General features: G+C 36.7%; 3 protein-coding genes across 3 annotated transcripts in view; all 3 read right to left on the bottom strand.

Moving 5' to 3' along the window:
- Window positions 1-610: 610 nt before the first annotated feature.
- Window positions 611-4,924, bottom strand: LOC119666101. The gene has a single exon (XM_038075376.1). The coding sequence runs from the start codon at window positions 4,922-4,924 to the stop codon at window positions 611-613; it is 4,314 nt and encodes a 1,437-aa protein (XP_037931304.1).
- Window positions 4,925-9,202: 4,278 nt separating this feature from the next.
- Window positions 9,203-11,311, bottom strand: LOC119666100 (uncharacterized protein K02A2.6-like). The gene has a single exon (XM_038075375.1). The coding sequence runs from the start codon at window positions 11,309-11,311 to the stop codon at window positions 9,203-9,205; it is 2,109 nt and encodes a 702-aa protein (XP_037931303.1).
- A 1,457-nt stretch (window positions 11,312-12,768) lies between these two features.
- The window catches only part of LOC119666099 (uncharacterized protein K02A2.6-like), a 4,046-nt gene continuing 1,410 nt past the window's right edge, over window positions 12,769-15,404 (bottom strand). The window contains exon 2 of the mRNA XM_038075374.1: window positions 12,769-15,393. Coding sequence (XP_037931302.1) covers window positions 12,769-15,393 — 2,625 coding nt within the window. The remainder of the gene's footprint in view (window positions 15,394-15,404) is intronic.

Here is a 15,404-nt window from a genome sequence, read left to right as displayed (position 1 = left end):
TTTTGGTTTTGATTTTTTGAGAGTAATATAAAATTTCGTTGCGCCAAATCACACAAAATTTACCGCGCAAATATTTAACAAAAAGTAGTTAAAATTGAAAGTAGTAGCATATTGTGTTATTACTGTATGTACGCTCACTTGGTGCTAACCCACATCCTTAATCTGTGTTATTGGTAAGCCTATTTTTGTGTGTAAAGTAGTTTGAGCATTTGTAACCCAAACTACTTGTATTTTTTTGTTTTGATTAGTTTGAGCACTTGGAACCTAAACTAATCGATGCGAGAAAATAAGAAATGAAAGTAATAATTGGTTTGTATTTCGTTTATTTTCTGAACTTTGTTAAAATTATTTACTCTATTTGTTAAGTTTTTATTTGTTGTACATTTATGTTAGATATTTTATATATATTTATATTACAAAAACTGTTATTTACATTGTTTAATAAAATGTTTATCTAAAACCGTATTTATATTTAATTAATTTATTATCTCAAAACCGCATTGTTTTACGGCTGTATCGCGTCTTCTCCTTCGCTTTCGGCAACACAACTGGCGTCATCACACATGACAGCTTGTGGGCTTGTTCAGTGCATGCAAATTTTAGTGCGTGTTTAATGTAGGCGAATTCTCAACATCCCCCCTCGTAAATCCAAGTCGATTTTACAAAGTTTACGACGGCAATCGGTGGCTGGTCGACGAACTAGACCTGCTGCAGTTTTTACTTCTGCTATACGGACTTGACCATCCTTGGCTGGGAACACTTGAGTTATGCGTCCTTTCTGCCATTGGCTTCGCGGCAGGGCTGGATCACTAACTATTACTAGGTCATCAACTTGTAGTACATGTGCTTTGGAGTACCATTTCGGGCGATGCCAAAGCTGTGGTAGATATTGTATAACCCATTGTTTCCACATGCGATTTTTCAAGTTTTGTGCGATTCGCCACTGTTTGTTTAAACACATTTTTTTGTCGTACGGTTGTGGCGTCAAGATCGGACGTCGGGCATCCAGTGGCAGGCACGTGGCTTCATCAAGACGTCCATGTAAACGTAATAGTTCATGCTCGTCCAGATATGGCTGCAATTTGTAAATCGAGCTACTCTTTTGAATGTGCTTACCTTTATGTAACTGGTCGATTTCGTTCGCGAAATTCTCTTTTTGAACAATTTGGATTATCTTTAATTCGGCTTTACGCAATTCATCTACAGTCAATGATAAGAATGGCAGCTTCTCTTTCGGCATGACTTGGCGAAAGCGGCTCAATTTCGGGGCACAATTTTCACTTATCAGTGAAGGCTTCTTCAATTTCAGTGTCAGCAACCAATGTTGCGCTAACTTCTTGATGGCTCTTAATACCCACGCCATATGTCGTTTCAACTTTGAATAAGACGAAAATTTATTAAAATTTATGACACAATCACGTGTGCGTGTTAAAAATAATGAACAGATTTCTTCTTCTATTGGATTTGGCAGCTTTATGCTATAGCAAGGCCATTCGGATTCATGTTTTTTCAAAAATTCAGGACCACACAACCATCGGCCATTTGGTTTAAATTTGGTCCACAATCTAGTCGCTGCGTCGGCAGTGTTTTCGTTAGTGGGCACCCAGCGCCACTGCTCTGGTTGGCTATAGCCAATTATTTCAGCAATGCGATGTCCTACGAACGGTTTATATTTTCTTTCCGAAGCATGTATCCAATGCAATACAGTACGGCTATCGGTCCAGTAGGTGACTTTGGTGACGTGAATACTGTGCCCTTTTAAAATTGTTTTGCTGATGCGTAAACCAAGCACAGCGGCCTGTAGTTCAAGTCGCGGGATTGACATAAGACGTTTCGGCGCAGTTCTTGTTTTTCCTAATATGAAGCTTATTTTAATCTCTTCACGGTTGATTATTCGGAAATAGGCAGCGGCAGCAAACGCCGTTTCGCTCGCATCAACCATAACATGCAATTCAATCCTTGAAGCAATGGCGATATATCTTGAATAACATCTGTCGATTTTAAGCTGTTTTAGCTTTTCAAATTCTGACCACCAGGCTTGCCAAAGTTCAACAATTGGGTCCGGTATAAGCTCGTCCCATGCTACTTGACACTTCCATACTTGTTGCATAAGAAGTTTCGGCTGTAAGAGGAAGTCGGCAATAAACCCATAAGGATCAAACACGGCCATAGTAATAGATAAAAGTTCTCTCTTTGTCGGTGGACGTATTCCTTTTAAAACATCATTTGGTACACGATGGAATTTGGTATGATACTCGAATACATCTTGCTGCGTATTCCACTGCATTCCTAGGATTTTTTCTATTGACGATGAAGGTTCCATTCTCACAATATGGCTTGTTATTTCATTAAAATTCGAATTCATAGTCTGCTCAACGTACTTTGAATTGGACACGAAATTTCTGAGCTCAAAACCAGCTTGGCGATGTATGTTAACAACTTGTTGACATATTTTAATAGCGTCATCTGCAGATGAAAACCCACAAACTAAATCATCTACATAATGTTGGTTAATAATTATATCGACTGCTTCAGGATACTCTTCATGGAAATTTTCTGCGTTCTTGTTTTTGATATACTCCGCACAACATGGGGAACATATAGCACCAAAAATCATAGACGTCATAACACACTGATGAACTTCGGCTTTGATTCGCCATAGGAATCGTTGGGCATGTTGGTCTTCTACGCGTATTTTCACTTGGGAGAACATCTCCTTTATATCTGCAGCTACTCCTATTTCACCTTGTCGAAACTTAAACAGAATATCAAGTAGTGGCTTTGCTCTTTCCGGACCTTTCAGTAATTGTGAGTTGAGTGAAATTCCATTCGCTATGGCAGCAGCATCAAAAACTATACGACACTTTTCTGGCTTGTGCACGTTCTTTACAGCAAAATGTGGTAAGTACCATACAGGAAATCTACAATTTCGCACCTCATCGTTCGTTAATATTCTGGCATAACCCTTGGCAAAGTAGTTATTCATTTCCGTTCGATATTGCTGGGCAAACTGTGAGCAGCCATTCATCTTCTTCTCAATACTTTTGAAACGCCTGCTCGCCATCTCCAAACTGTCAGGTAGGCTTGGCGCTGATGTCTTCCACAATAGACCTGTCTCATAGCAACTGTCAATTTTACGCGTGGTGGCTTCTAGGATAGACCTGGCTCTTCTGTTGTCCTCTGACTCGAGTAATTGTTGAGTATTATTCATCCCGAAGTTCTCTGTTTCAAAATATTCCTCTATTAGGTGGCCTAAATCCTCATCAATGCCCTCATTTCGTATGTGCAGCACAATTGGACTAATATTGGCGTTGTCTTCTCTTGGACCATATGCAACCCAACCTAATTTTGTTTTGATGGCGATAGGATTGTTGCATTGCATTACCTCTGACGGCACTCCAAGGTATGCATTGTCAACACCAATTAAAACTGTAGGCTTCACACATTGGTATTCAGCAATCGGAATATCTCTTAAATGTGGATATTTAGCCTTTACGAAAGTTTGTACCGGTAAACCCAAATTACGAATAGTGTTGACATTTTTCAAAGTAAAAACTTTCGAACGATCAGAACCAACTATATCCAGGTCGACTTTACGGCAGTTTTCTGTGGCGACCTTTTCACCAAACCATTGTAATGTAAGTGGCTGTAGCTGCCCTTTAAGACCCAAAGCGACGGCTACTCGTTCTTCCACTATGGATATAGACGAACCCTCATCAAGTATGGCGTATGTGGTATAATGACCTTTTGGTCCACACAACGTTACCGGCAAAATTTTAAATAAGTGAGCAGGCGATGAAGTTTGGCAACTGAGCACTGTACTATTTAGTGCTATCTCAGCAGGCGATGCTATAGGCTTCTTCTCTTCATGTAGGCTAAAGTGATGCTGACGTTTACATCCATTGATACCACAATACTTTTTTGACCGACAATTCATTGTTATGTGACCGTTATTTAGACATGAAAAGCATACCTTCAAATTTTTTACTTTGTTCCATCGTTCGGCCACGCTACTTGTTTGGTAGCTCTGACATTGGAATAAATTATGCTGGCCTTTACAATTTGGGCACCCTGTTTTCAAAGGCGGTGTATTATTTTCATTGACGTGCATTACCATACTTGCTTTACTCTGTGATGATTTGGGTGAAACAGTGGGAAGCAGGCATACGACCCTCGAGATAGAACCAAGCCAATCGGAAAAGTTCTCAATAGTTGGATGTGATTTCAGAGATTTTGAATGTAGAACCCACTCATATTGCTTGCTCGGCGGTATCTTACGAACCAATGCTTCCATAATAGTTATATCACACAAATAATGGCTACAATTGGCAGCTTTTAATACTGACACTGTGTTTCGAATTTTTGTCGAAAATGGTACAATTTGCTCTAATTTAGACTCTCCAAACGACGGTAACTCTTGCAGTTTTGCCAATTGATCTTTGACAATTAAATCTGGTCTTCCAAATCGAAACTCAAGCTCTTCAATAGCATTAGGCACATCGGCTGGATATATTAGCATTGACACAACAGCTTCACGTGCAAGACATTTTTGCAGCCGCATCAGATTTTCTCTGTTGCTATAATTAAACATCTTTGTCGTGTCATTGTAATTGGCGTAAAAAAGTGGCCATTCCTGCGGTTGGCCATCAAAATGTGGCAAGTCATATATTATTTTCTTTTGGCTTCTCTCTGCAATTTCTACACTAGATTCTTGTTCTATAATTTCCATTTTAGCACTGTTACACACAACACTGTTCTCTTTTTCATCATCAACATGGCAATTTTTTACTGTAGCAATTTCGGCTCTGTTTTCCAGACACATATTTTCTATACGTTCAAGCTTCTTCATAATTGCATTAAGTGCATTTGTCGTCGAATTATCTTCTACTGTATCATCTGCTACACTTTCTTTAGCTTCAGTCATTTTTACTGCTTTTTTCATTGTTCCACGATTCTCAGAATTATTTCTCGGGTTTTTTCCACTTCTCAACTTCATAAAACATGCGACACACAGAAATCGTAAAACCGAATGTTACACACATAGAAATCGTACAAACGAAAGAGACACACAGAAGCCGTAAAAACGAATGTTAAGTTTTTATTTGTTGTACATTTATGTTAGATATTTTATATATATTTATATTACAAAAACTGTTATTTACATTGTTTAATAAAATGTTTATCTAAAACCGTATTTATATTTAATTAATTTATTATCTCAAAACCGCATTGTTTTACGGCTGTATCGCGTCTTCTCCTTCGCTTTCGGCAACACAACTGGCATCATCACACATGACAGCTTGTGGGCTTGTTCAGTGCATGCAAATTTTAGTGCGTGCTGAATGTAGGCGAATCTCACTATTTATACACAACTATTTCATATAAAAAAAAATATTAAATTATGCATTAATTAACAATAAATATTAATGCATAATTCACAAATAAATAAATTTGCCTACGCTGTGCTGACATAATTATAAGCCAAAAATATAACACACTTTCTTCAGTGCATTGGCCAACAAGAAAAGCTGATAATGCAAATTTCACTTTTCGTTGGTCAATGACTGGTCGCAGTGTTGGCTCAAACTGTAAACACATGTAACCAAATATCATAACAAAAAAAATATAAAATAATATTAACTAAATATAAACATAAACACTGTATAAAAACTAATAAATTGTGAAAATAAAGTTCAGTATTTATATAAAAAGATAGGAAAAAAGTGTATTAAAGGATGTAAAGAGTTTAAATCCCTTTATAAATTCCCGGACAACGATGAGGAACGAAGGTAAACTTTGCATTTCAGTTTATAAGTGTTTTGCATAATTGGTTTACAGTATATGTGGAATAACAAATATGGATGTGTTAATTAAAATATTTGTAAGTATTAATTCATGTTCGTGATGATAAAGCAATAAAATTATAAAAACAATTTATAATAAAAACACTGATTTTTTGCGAATAACATTTCCAGATTTTTTTTTTTAATATTATTGAAAATATTAATTTCAATCAAATTATACTTAAAATTATTATATAAAAAAACAAAAAATCGTTATAAAAATGGTTTTTATATTTTTTGTAGTTCTTATCCTATACCAGCAAATGAAAATTAAATATGAATCTTACTGATCATAAATGTTAAGTAATCTACAAAATAGATGTTTAACTGGATTGTATTTTCAATGGCATGTATTTATTGAAATTTAATTGTACAATAAATTTATTTAAATAGAGGCGTTAAAAATATGTATATTGTATGTAAAAAGTAAATAATTGTTTTTTAGCATAGCTATTTGTGTGAAAATTATTGAAGCGTCTGCAAAGACAAAACTAATTTTGTGTTATTATTTGTAGTTAAATATGTTTATTTTTTATTGTTGATCCTTTTTATATAACTACTCGAATATACTTGTTTTTCTATATAATTAATTTTTATTTTTGTATTTCATTTAATTCTGATAATTATTTACCAAATTAGAACAGAATGGATGAAGCGCTTAGAAGTAGTTGGGCAAACTAAATATATGTTTCCCTGTAACAATCATTTTTCTGCCAAGATGATGTGTACTGCACGAATTTCTAAATGCGCAATCCCGGACGTTAATTTAGATTTAAGTTATATTAGTTATTAAAATAAAAATAAAATTGACAACGAAAGTAATGTGGAAAATGAAAAGCAAAATCACCTCTCTAGCATAGGAGATAGTAAAACCTTTGATAGGAGTGAAATTTCTGTTTGTGGAAGAGAGGTCCAAACAGACAATAGTCTTTCTGAAGCAACTCCCAATAAAAAGAAAACTTAACGAAAAATATTCAGAAACTTAAATAAAATTAAAAAAGTTAGAGAAGGTAGTTGAAGAAAAAAATGAAATTATTAAAAGTAAAGAAGTAGAAATTAGGGAAAAAAATGAAAGTTTAGAAAAAATTAAAGAAGAGAACAAAGAATTGCTTTTAAAATGTAATACTATTGAAAGTGTTACAAGCAATTTTGATGAGAGTTTGATAGATGAGCTTTGTAACAAGCTTCCACAATATACGCAGGTATGTGTAAGAAATTGTTTTCGAAACAGTAATCGTCATTCACATGGGTATCGCTATGATTCTAATTTTAAAACAATAGCACTAGGAGTTAATTTTCTTTCACCCCTAACTTACAGACATTTACGCGTAAGTTTGGCCATCAGAACGAACCTTACGAGAGTTCGTCACAAGTTGGCCCAAGTCTCCAGGCTGCACGCATAGTAGTATTACAGTTTTGGAGTTACGAAGTCGTGGCTTCTCATACGAACAAAGATTCGTTTCTGTATCCTGTGATGAAATGTCTTTGAAAGGTCACCTTCAGTATGACAGACATAATGACAAAATAGTTGGGCTTGAAGATTTTGGTGGTGAAGATCGTACTTGCAAAATTGCAAGTACTGTCTTGACTTTCATGGTACAAAGAATCGCAGGAGTAAGATGGTCTCAGCCTCTTGCATACTTTTTTGTAAATGGAAGTTGCAAGGGTGAAGTTCTGAAATCGTATGTTATTGAAGTAACTTCAGGGCATTAATCTTTACCCATGCCATTTCGTTTGTGATCAGGGTAGAAACAATATTAAATTAGCTAAGTTATTAGAAGTAGATGTGCATCACCCTTTTTTTAAACTCAATGATGAAAAGATAATTTTTTTTTATGATGCACCTCATTTGATAAAAAGTACCAGGAATTGTTTAGAAAATAGCAGTAATAATGTTATATTTAATAATTGTAAAGTAAGTTGGGAAGATATTGTTCATTTTTTTAGTATTGATTCAAAATTAACTATTCGATGTGAGCCTCACTTGACAAATGCAAATATTAGGCCCAATTCATTTCAAAAAATGCGTGTCAGGTTTGCTTTTCAAGTACTTAGCAACACAGTTGCATCAGGAATGAAAGCATTGTGTAAATCAGGTTTAATTGATTCAAGTAATACGAGTACTGTTAACACTGATGAATTTGTTCTGTTTTTTAATAATCTTTTTGATGTATTCAATTCAAGCAGCACCAGTACCTTAGGACTTAAGAAAGGCTTTTGCGGATCAATTAAATAATTGGATTTTCTGCAAAAAGCCGAAATTCTTCTCAAATCCATTAGATTTGAAGACAACGAAGATAACAATATTGTTAAGAACTTCTCTTTTATTAAAGGAAGGCTTCTCAATATTAACAGCTTTCAGCATATATGGCAATATTTAGCCTCTAAGAATTTTCAGGTTTTAATGACCAGAAAGCTTTATCAAGATGTGATAGAACATTTTTTTGGACAAATACGACGTGGTGGAGGCAATTGTGCAGGCATCACTCCACATTTATTCACTTGCTTTTTCAGAAGAGATGGGGATTAAGTTATTTGAATTGCATAGTAAATGCCAATACTGAGCAATTAATTAAATCTGACTGTCCTTCTACCGTAGGCTCTACTATTATTTCACCTACTCCAATTTCCCCTGACTAGAGTTTAGAAACTGTATGCAGTGATACATTAGTGAACGACACGTTCTGGCAGGAGTCTCATATGTTTAGTGAACTTGTAGGCTTATCCTACTTAATTTAATTCTTTATTTATTTATTAAAGCAAGAAATAATTAGTAAATTTTGTGTGTTGAAATTACACGTGTCTGTTGTTTTATTTTTAGATTTCCCAAACCGTAAAAAGAATGACAACCTTATTTTTACTAAATAAAAATATTATTAGTTTTTAAAAATTTTCTTTTATAGCCAACTCTATATCAACCTATATCATTTTAAACATTAATGTGAATATGCAACCGCCACATTACTCCCCTGGCAGTGACTGAGTCATGTGCGATGTCACGTTAAGTCAAATTTAACATATCTTCTTGGAACCTGCACTAATCGTCCCTTTCGTGTTACATTACTAGGTTTGGTGACCATTCGAGTATCTGCCATATCTTCTGTATGTGATGGGCTTACGTCTTCATTGTTTCTTGATAAAAATGCTGCCTTTACCCGATCAACACTCACCCGCACCGGTTTTCCTTTGATTAGAAGATCATACGTCTTGTCTGAACGCCTCACAACCTTAAATGGCCCATCGTACGGTGTTTTTAATGGTGGACGGACACTATCATCCCTCAAAAACACGTGAGTAGCATGTTGCAGTTCCTTCTGTAAGAATACCTTTCCATTTGAGTGATTTGATGTAGGAACTGATCATATTTGATCAGTTGACCATGAGATCATCTGTCTCATGTTTTCCACGAATTCATGTTCTGGGATTGTATCATTATTACCATGTTCCAGGAAATCGCTCGGCAACCGCAAAGTTATCCCATAAACCATTTTTGCTGGAGTTGCTTTCAGGTCTTCTTTAAAGATATTTCGAAGCGCTAATACAATCAAAGGTATTGCATCAGACCATTGATGTTCATGCTTACATTTCATTGCAGTTTTCAAAGTCCGATGAAAACGTTCAATCAAACCATTCGCTTGAGGATGACGTGGACTAGTTCGGATATGTTTGGCACCAATGAGTTTCGCTAATTCATTAAACAGTGCTGACTCGAACTGTCTTCCTTGATCTGTTATGATCTGCTTCGGAACGCCAAAGTGCATGATCCAACCATTGATGAGCGCTGTGACTACCGTGCTGGCATGTATATCCTCGATAGGGACTACCGCTGGCCATCTGGTAAACCGATCGATACATGTAAGGCAATATCGGTAACCGTTTGACGATGGTAGAGGCCCAATGAGGACAATGTGAATTACAGCGAACCGCTCATTTGGTACATCAAAATTCAAAATTGCTGATCGATTGTGTTGCGTGACTTTTGCTCGTTGGCACGGAAGACATAATTTAACTCGCTCCGCAATGTCTTTTGCCATGCCCGGCCATACGAAACGTTCTGGTATTTGCTTAATAGTGGCTCGCCGAACAGCATGTGCGAAATTAAGTATTGAATTAAAGACGCGTTGTCTAAACTGTTCAGTTACAAAAGGACGCACACGATTTGATGATACATCACATGCAATTTCCTTAGATGAATTTGAAATGAGTATCCATTTCAGTTGAAGTGCAGATTTATTCATTTTAGATAGAAAACCATTTGTTTCAATGTCGGTTTTCTGGCTTTCTGCTAATTGATCAAAGTCAACTAAATCTTCATTGCTGACGTGACAGATACGTGACAGAAAATCAGCTACCGGATTATTCTTACCAGCTATATGCATGATGTCAGTTGTGAATTGACCGATGTAATCTAAATGTCTTAGATGGCGTGGCGATGCCTTTTCCGGTTTCTGTCGAAATGCATACGTTATCGGCTTATGATCAGTGAAAATAGTGCAATGTCTACCTTCAGTCTCCATTTTCTTGCCTTGGGGACGAATTCCTTTATGATTAATGAGATGACCAAGGAATGTTACTTCTTCCTCTGCGAACACACATTTTGCTATGTTTATTTTCAAACCATGTTCCTGGAGACGTTGTAGCACGCTACGCACATGTTGTATGTGCTCGTCTATGTTATCGGATGCGATGCAAATATCATCAATATAACATATGGCAAACTTGAATCCGAAAAGAACTTGGTCCATGAACCTTTGAAATGATTGTGCTGCATTACAAACTCCAAAAGTCATCACATACAGGCCGAAAGGTGTAATTATTGCTGTTTTTTCTCTATCCTCTTCAGCAACCGGTATATTAAAGTACGCCTTTTCTAAATCCAATGTTGTAAAAATGCGTTTTCCATTTAGCGAATGCGTGAAATCTTGCATGTGTGGAATAGGATAGCGGTCAGGAACTGTTTGGGCATTAAGTCGACGGTAATCGCCACAAGGTCGCCACAAGCCATTTCCTTTTTGCACCATATTTAGTGGACTCGCCCATTCACTCTTGGATGGTCTACAAATTCCTTGCTTCAACATATACTCAAACTCCTGCTTGGCTGCTTGCAGTTTTTGCGGATTTAGCCACCGTGCACGCGAAAAAACAGGCTGACCAATGGTGATAATCTGGTGGCGAACCGTAGTCTTAGGCTCGTTATTGTAATTGTATGAAACAGGCATTGTCACCTCCTTGAATGAGTTTAGAAGCTCTTTGAATTTGTGGTCATTCTGAATGGAAAAGACTGGCTCATATCCAGTGTGTTCCGATGCACATTGGGTACTAAACTTTGTTTGCGTATCGCTCAGGCAACTACGTTTTACATCTACCACAAGACCGAAATGTTTCAAGAAATCGGCACCCAAAATTGGTTTTGAAACATTGGCGATTATAAAATTCCAATCAAACTTCCTACGAAGGCCCAAGTTCATTGATAACAACTTGTTACCGTAGGTTAGAATAGCCGACCCACTCGCTGCATACTGTTATGGGCACATACACAATAGGGTGTGTGTTAAACGGTTTGACCGTCAATGGATAAAAATATAAGAATAGCCTTGCAGTAAGTCTCATGTTACGATGCGGTAGCATGGGACTATGCAGAAGGCAATAGCCCCACAACGCGGGCGTGGAATGTGCTGACACTACAAAACGTGACCGGCAAACACGCTACTTTTGAAGCTAACGCAAAAGTACAGAAACTTTTGACTAGCAGTTGCTGTTAAAACTCGAGCGGTTGAGGATTTTGTTAATTGCTGTCGAATAATAAAAATTGATGTAGTTCAATGTAATCTTTTTAAAAGAACCTGATTTAGTTGGTGTCGGTTGGTCTAATAGAACATCGTGTGTGAGTAACCCTCGCATATTTCGTAACGTAAAAACGGTATGTGACAAGTAACAAATCAAGTGATGATCTTAACTCCTAAACCAAAACTTAATTGTGTACGAGTTTAGTAAAAGCTCCTGCGAGTGCGGTTAAACAAAGAAGTAACAAATCAAGTGATGATCTCAACTCCAAAACAAAACTTAATTGTGCATGAGTTTAGTAAAAGCTCCTGCGAGTGCGGTTAAACAAAAAGTAACAAATCAAGTGATGATCTCAACTCCAAAACAAAACTTAATTGTGCACGAGAGCAACAATTATTACACGCGACAACTTCGATTACAACTTTAATAGATAACAACAGTTTCCAACGTACATTTTTCCGCAGCTGCGAGTGAAACTGCAACAGCAGTAGCAACAGCAACTACTAAGTTTGAAGCAACATCAACAACATCAGCAGCAACAGTGTCGACAGCAGAAGTACCGGAACGTATGCAACAACAGCTAACATAGCGAAGCAGCGACAGCATCTAGGGTTTAGGAAATAAAACTGAATTTAAATAAAATAACCGAACCTCAACTTCATGCGTTGTCTTTTAACACACATAGGACCACGACAAATTGGCGCAGCCGGTAGGATGCAGGTAAGCATCATTTAAATTTTATAATTTATCGATCATTAGTAATTAATTTATTAATTTATGATTTGTTAAATTAAATTTTTGTGTATTACTTGCATTCCTCTGAAAATAGAAAACATTTTTGATAGTGTTTTGTTTGAGTTATCTTAATCAACTAACTTTATTTTTTTACATTACACAATATTTACTTAAACTACTTACAGGCTAGAGTTTCCAACTTTATATATTTAAAATAATTATTAATATTGTTGAATATGACATCTCGCCCCTTAAAATTGTAATATATTCGAAATATATGTTCTATGTATAAGATTTAAAGGTATGTATATTATATATTATTCAAATAATATATTCAATATATATATTCAAGTAATATATTCAAAATATATGTTCTATGTATAAGGTATAAAGATATATAAAAGTTTTAAATAGGTTGATAACGATTAGGTTGAGCTCGAGTACGAGCGCTTCGACGTGGAATCTGTTCAGTCATCTGAGAACGCTCTTCAGTGTTAGTGTGATTAGTGTTGTTGTTATCCTCCTGCTCACTAACAGGTGTTGGCAACATATACCAATCAGATTTGCTGTTGTTTTCTGCTGACGTTGATGAACGGTGTTTTATTTGATTTTGATGACGTCTCACGTAACCGTTGGACGTTTTCACAATATAAACCATGCATCCTAAGTTTTTAATAATGACTGCTTCCACCCACTTCGGACCTCGACCATAATGTTTAATATACACGGTTTCGTTAGGCGAAAATTTAGTTGAACGAGTGACGGGTTTATTGTTGTTTGGTGGTGCTGATAGCAGTGTAAGCAAAGTACGTGGCGCACGCCCATGTAACAATTCTGCCGGTGACTTCCCTTCGGCATTAGGAATAGCTCGGTATGTCGCTAGATACTTTATCAAAGCCAATTTAATCGATAATCCATCATCAATATTCTTTTGAACGGATGATTTGAATGTACGTACGAACCTTTCCGCGAGCCCATTTGATGTTGGGTGAAATGGTGCTGTTTTAACATGACTTATGCCATTACGAGCACAGTATTCAGCGAACTGGTCGGAAGTTAGCTGTGGTCCATTGTCACTAACTATAGTTTCAGGTAGTCCTTCTAATGAAAAAACTGCTGACAAAACTGCTATGGTGTCAATAGTGGTGATAGTTTTAAGCTGTACCACAAATGGAAACTGTGAGAAAGCGTCAACTACTATTAGCCACATAGACTGGAACACTGGGCCAGCAAAATCTATGTGTACTCGTTGCCATGATCGTTCTGGCTTTGGCCACTCATGGTATTTTTGTTTCGGACTTGCACGCGCAATTTGACAAACACTGCATTGTGAAGCAAGTTTTTCGATGTCGTTGTCAATATTAAGCCACCAGCAGTGTTGCCTAGCGAGTTGCTTCATCTTAACGATGCCCCAATGGCCGTCATGGAGAAGCTTTAAAACTGACTGATGCAAGGATTGAGGTACTATGACTCGAGTAGCATCTGTCTGTAAATAAATCAAATCATCTCGAATGAAAAGAGCATACTTACGACGAAAATAAGGAAGCAAATCCATGTCGCCATCGGCTAATTTTGTTCGCCACCCTTCCGAAATTAAATTTTTTACACGTTTTAGTATGTAATCGTCTTTGTAGTGGTGTTGTAGCAATCCGAAGTTGATAAGTGTGTCATAATTTTCTATTTGATAACAATGCTCCAACCTGTCGAACTCAGGATCTGATCCACAAGGCAGGCGTGATAAGGCATCGGCATTTGAGTGATCGGCAGTTCTACGAAACTGTACCTCAAACTGATAAGACATCAATGTTATTGCCCAACGTTGCAACCGATGTGTAGACATTGATGGCAAATTTTTGTTTGGACTGAAGATGCTTACTAAAGGTTTATGGTCCGTAACCAGAATAAACTTATGACCAAATAAGTACTGATGGAAACGAGTAACTCCAAATATTATCGAAAGTGCCTCTTTTTCGATTTGGCTGTATCGAACTTGATGAGTGTTCAGCGTTTTTGATGCGAAAGCAATAGGGCGCTCTGTGCCGTCTGGATTTCGATGAGCAAGGACAGCTCCAATTCCATATGATGAGGCGTCAGTAGCTAAGACTAATGGTAGATGTTCTTGAAAATGTGATAATTCGGTTGCGTCTATTATGTGTCGTTTTAAAGCTTCAAATGCTTGTTCCTGCTTAGTGCCCCAAACAAATTTGATGTTCTTCCGACGTAAATGATTGATAGGCGCGGCCAATTGCGAAAAATTTGGAATAAAGTTATGGTAATAATTCACTTTACCCAGAAATGCTTCGACTTCTTTAATGTTTGTTGGGCGTGGCAACTTTTTTACAGCCTGAACGCCTTTTTCATCAGGTAAAACACCATTTGCACTAATTGTTCTACCTAAATATTCCAGTTTTTCCACTAAAAATTCACATTTTTTTTGTTTGCAACGAATACCGATCTCAATCAAAATTGACAAAATTTTTTCTAAGCGTTGACAATGTAGGTCCACCGTTTCAGCCGCGATGATTATATCATCAATATAATTACCACATCCTTCTACACCTAGTATAAGTTGCTCTAAATGTTTTTGAAATATAGCAGGCGCGCTGGCAATTCCATAAGGAAGCCGCTGATATTGGAAAAGCCCTAGTGGTGTATTGACTACTAAAACCTTTTTTGCCTCTTCGTCCAACTCCATTTGCAGGAAGGCATCCTTCAGGTCGATTTTAGAAAAATATTTTCCATATCGGACAATATGAAGTAAGCTTTCTCGCGTTGGTAATGGATATTGATCGACATCGATTTGTTTGTTTACTGTTGTTTTGAAATCGCCGCAAATGCGAAGAGAGCCATCTGGTTTTGTAACCAATACAATTGGCGAAGCCCACTCACTAAATTTTATTGGTTTCCAAATACCACTATCAGTCAAGCGTTGCGCTTCTATTTTAAATTGATTTATTTGAGCGAATGGAATAGGTCGACTTTTACAAAATTTAGGCACGGCGTCTAATTTTAAAAGTATTTTTGCTTTAACCTGCTTAATTG

Source organism: Teleopsis dalmanni, chromosome 1, assembly GCF_002237135.1.
Source record: "Teleopsis dalmanni isolate 2A chromosome 1, ASM223713v2, whole genome shotgun sequence".
NCBI lineage: Eukaryota > Metazoa > Arthropoda > Insecta > Diptera > Diopsidae > Teleopsis > Teleopsis dalmanni.
The sequence above is the reverse complement of the archived record's forward strand: the minus strand, read 5'-3'. Positions and strand labels throughout refer to the sequence as shown.

What these genes read in the sequence shown, in the direction of transcription:
- LOC119666101 (XM_038075376.1), bottom strand. Translation starts at nt 4,924, where the DNA reads ATGACTGAAGCTAAAGAAAGTGTAGCAGATGATACAGTAGAAGATAAT.
- LOC119666100 (XM_038075375.1), bottom strand. Translation starts at nt 11,311, where the DNA reads ATGAACTTGGGCCTTCGTAGGAAGTTTGATTGGAATTTTATAATCGCC.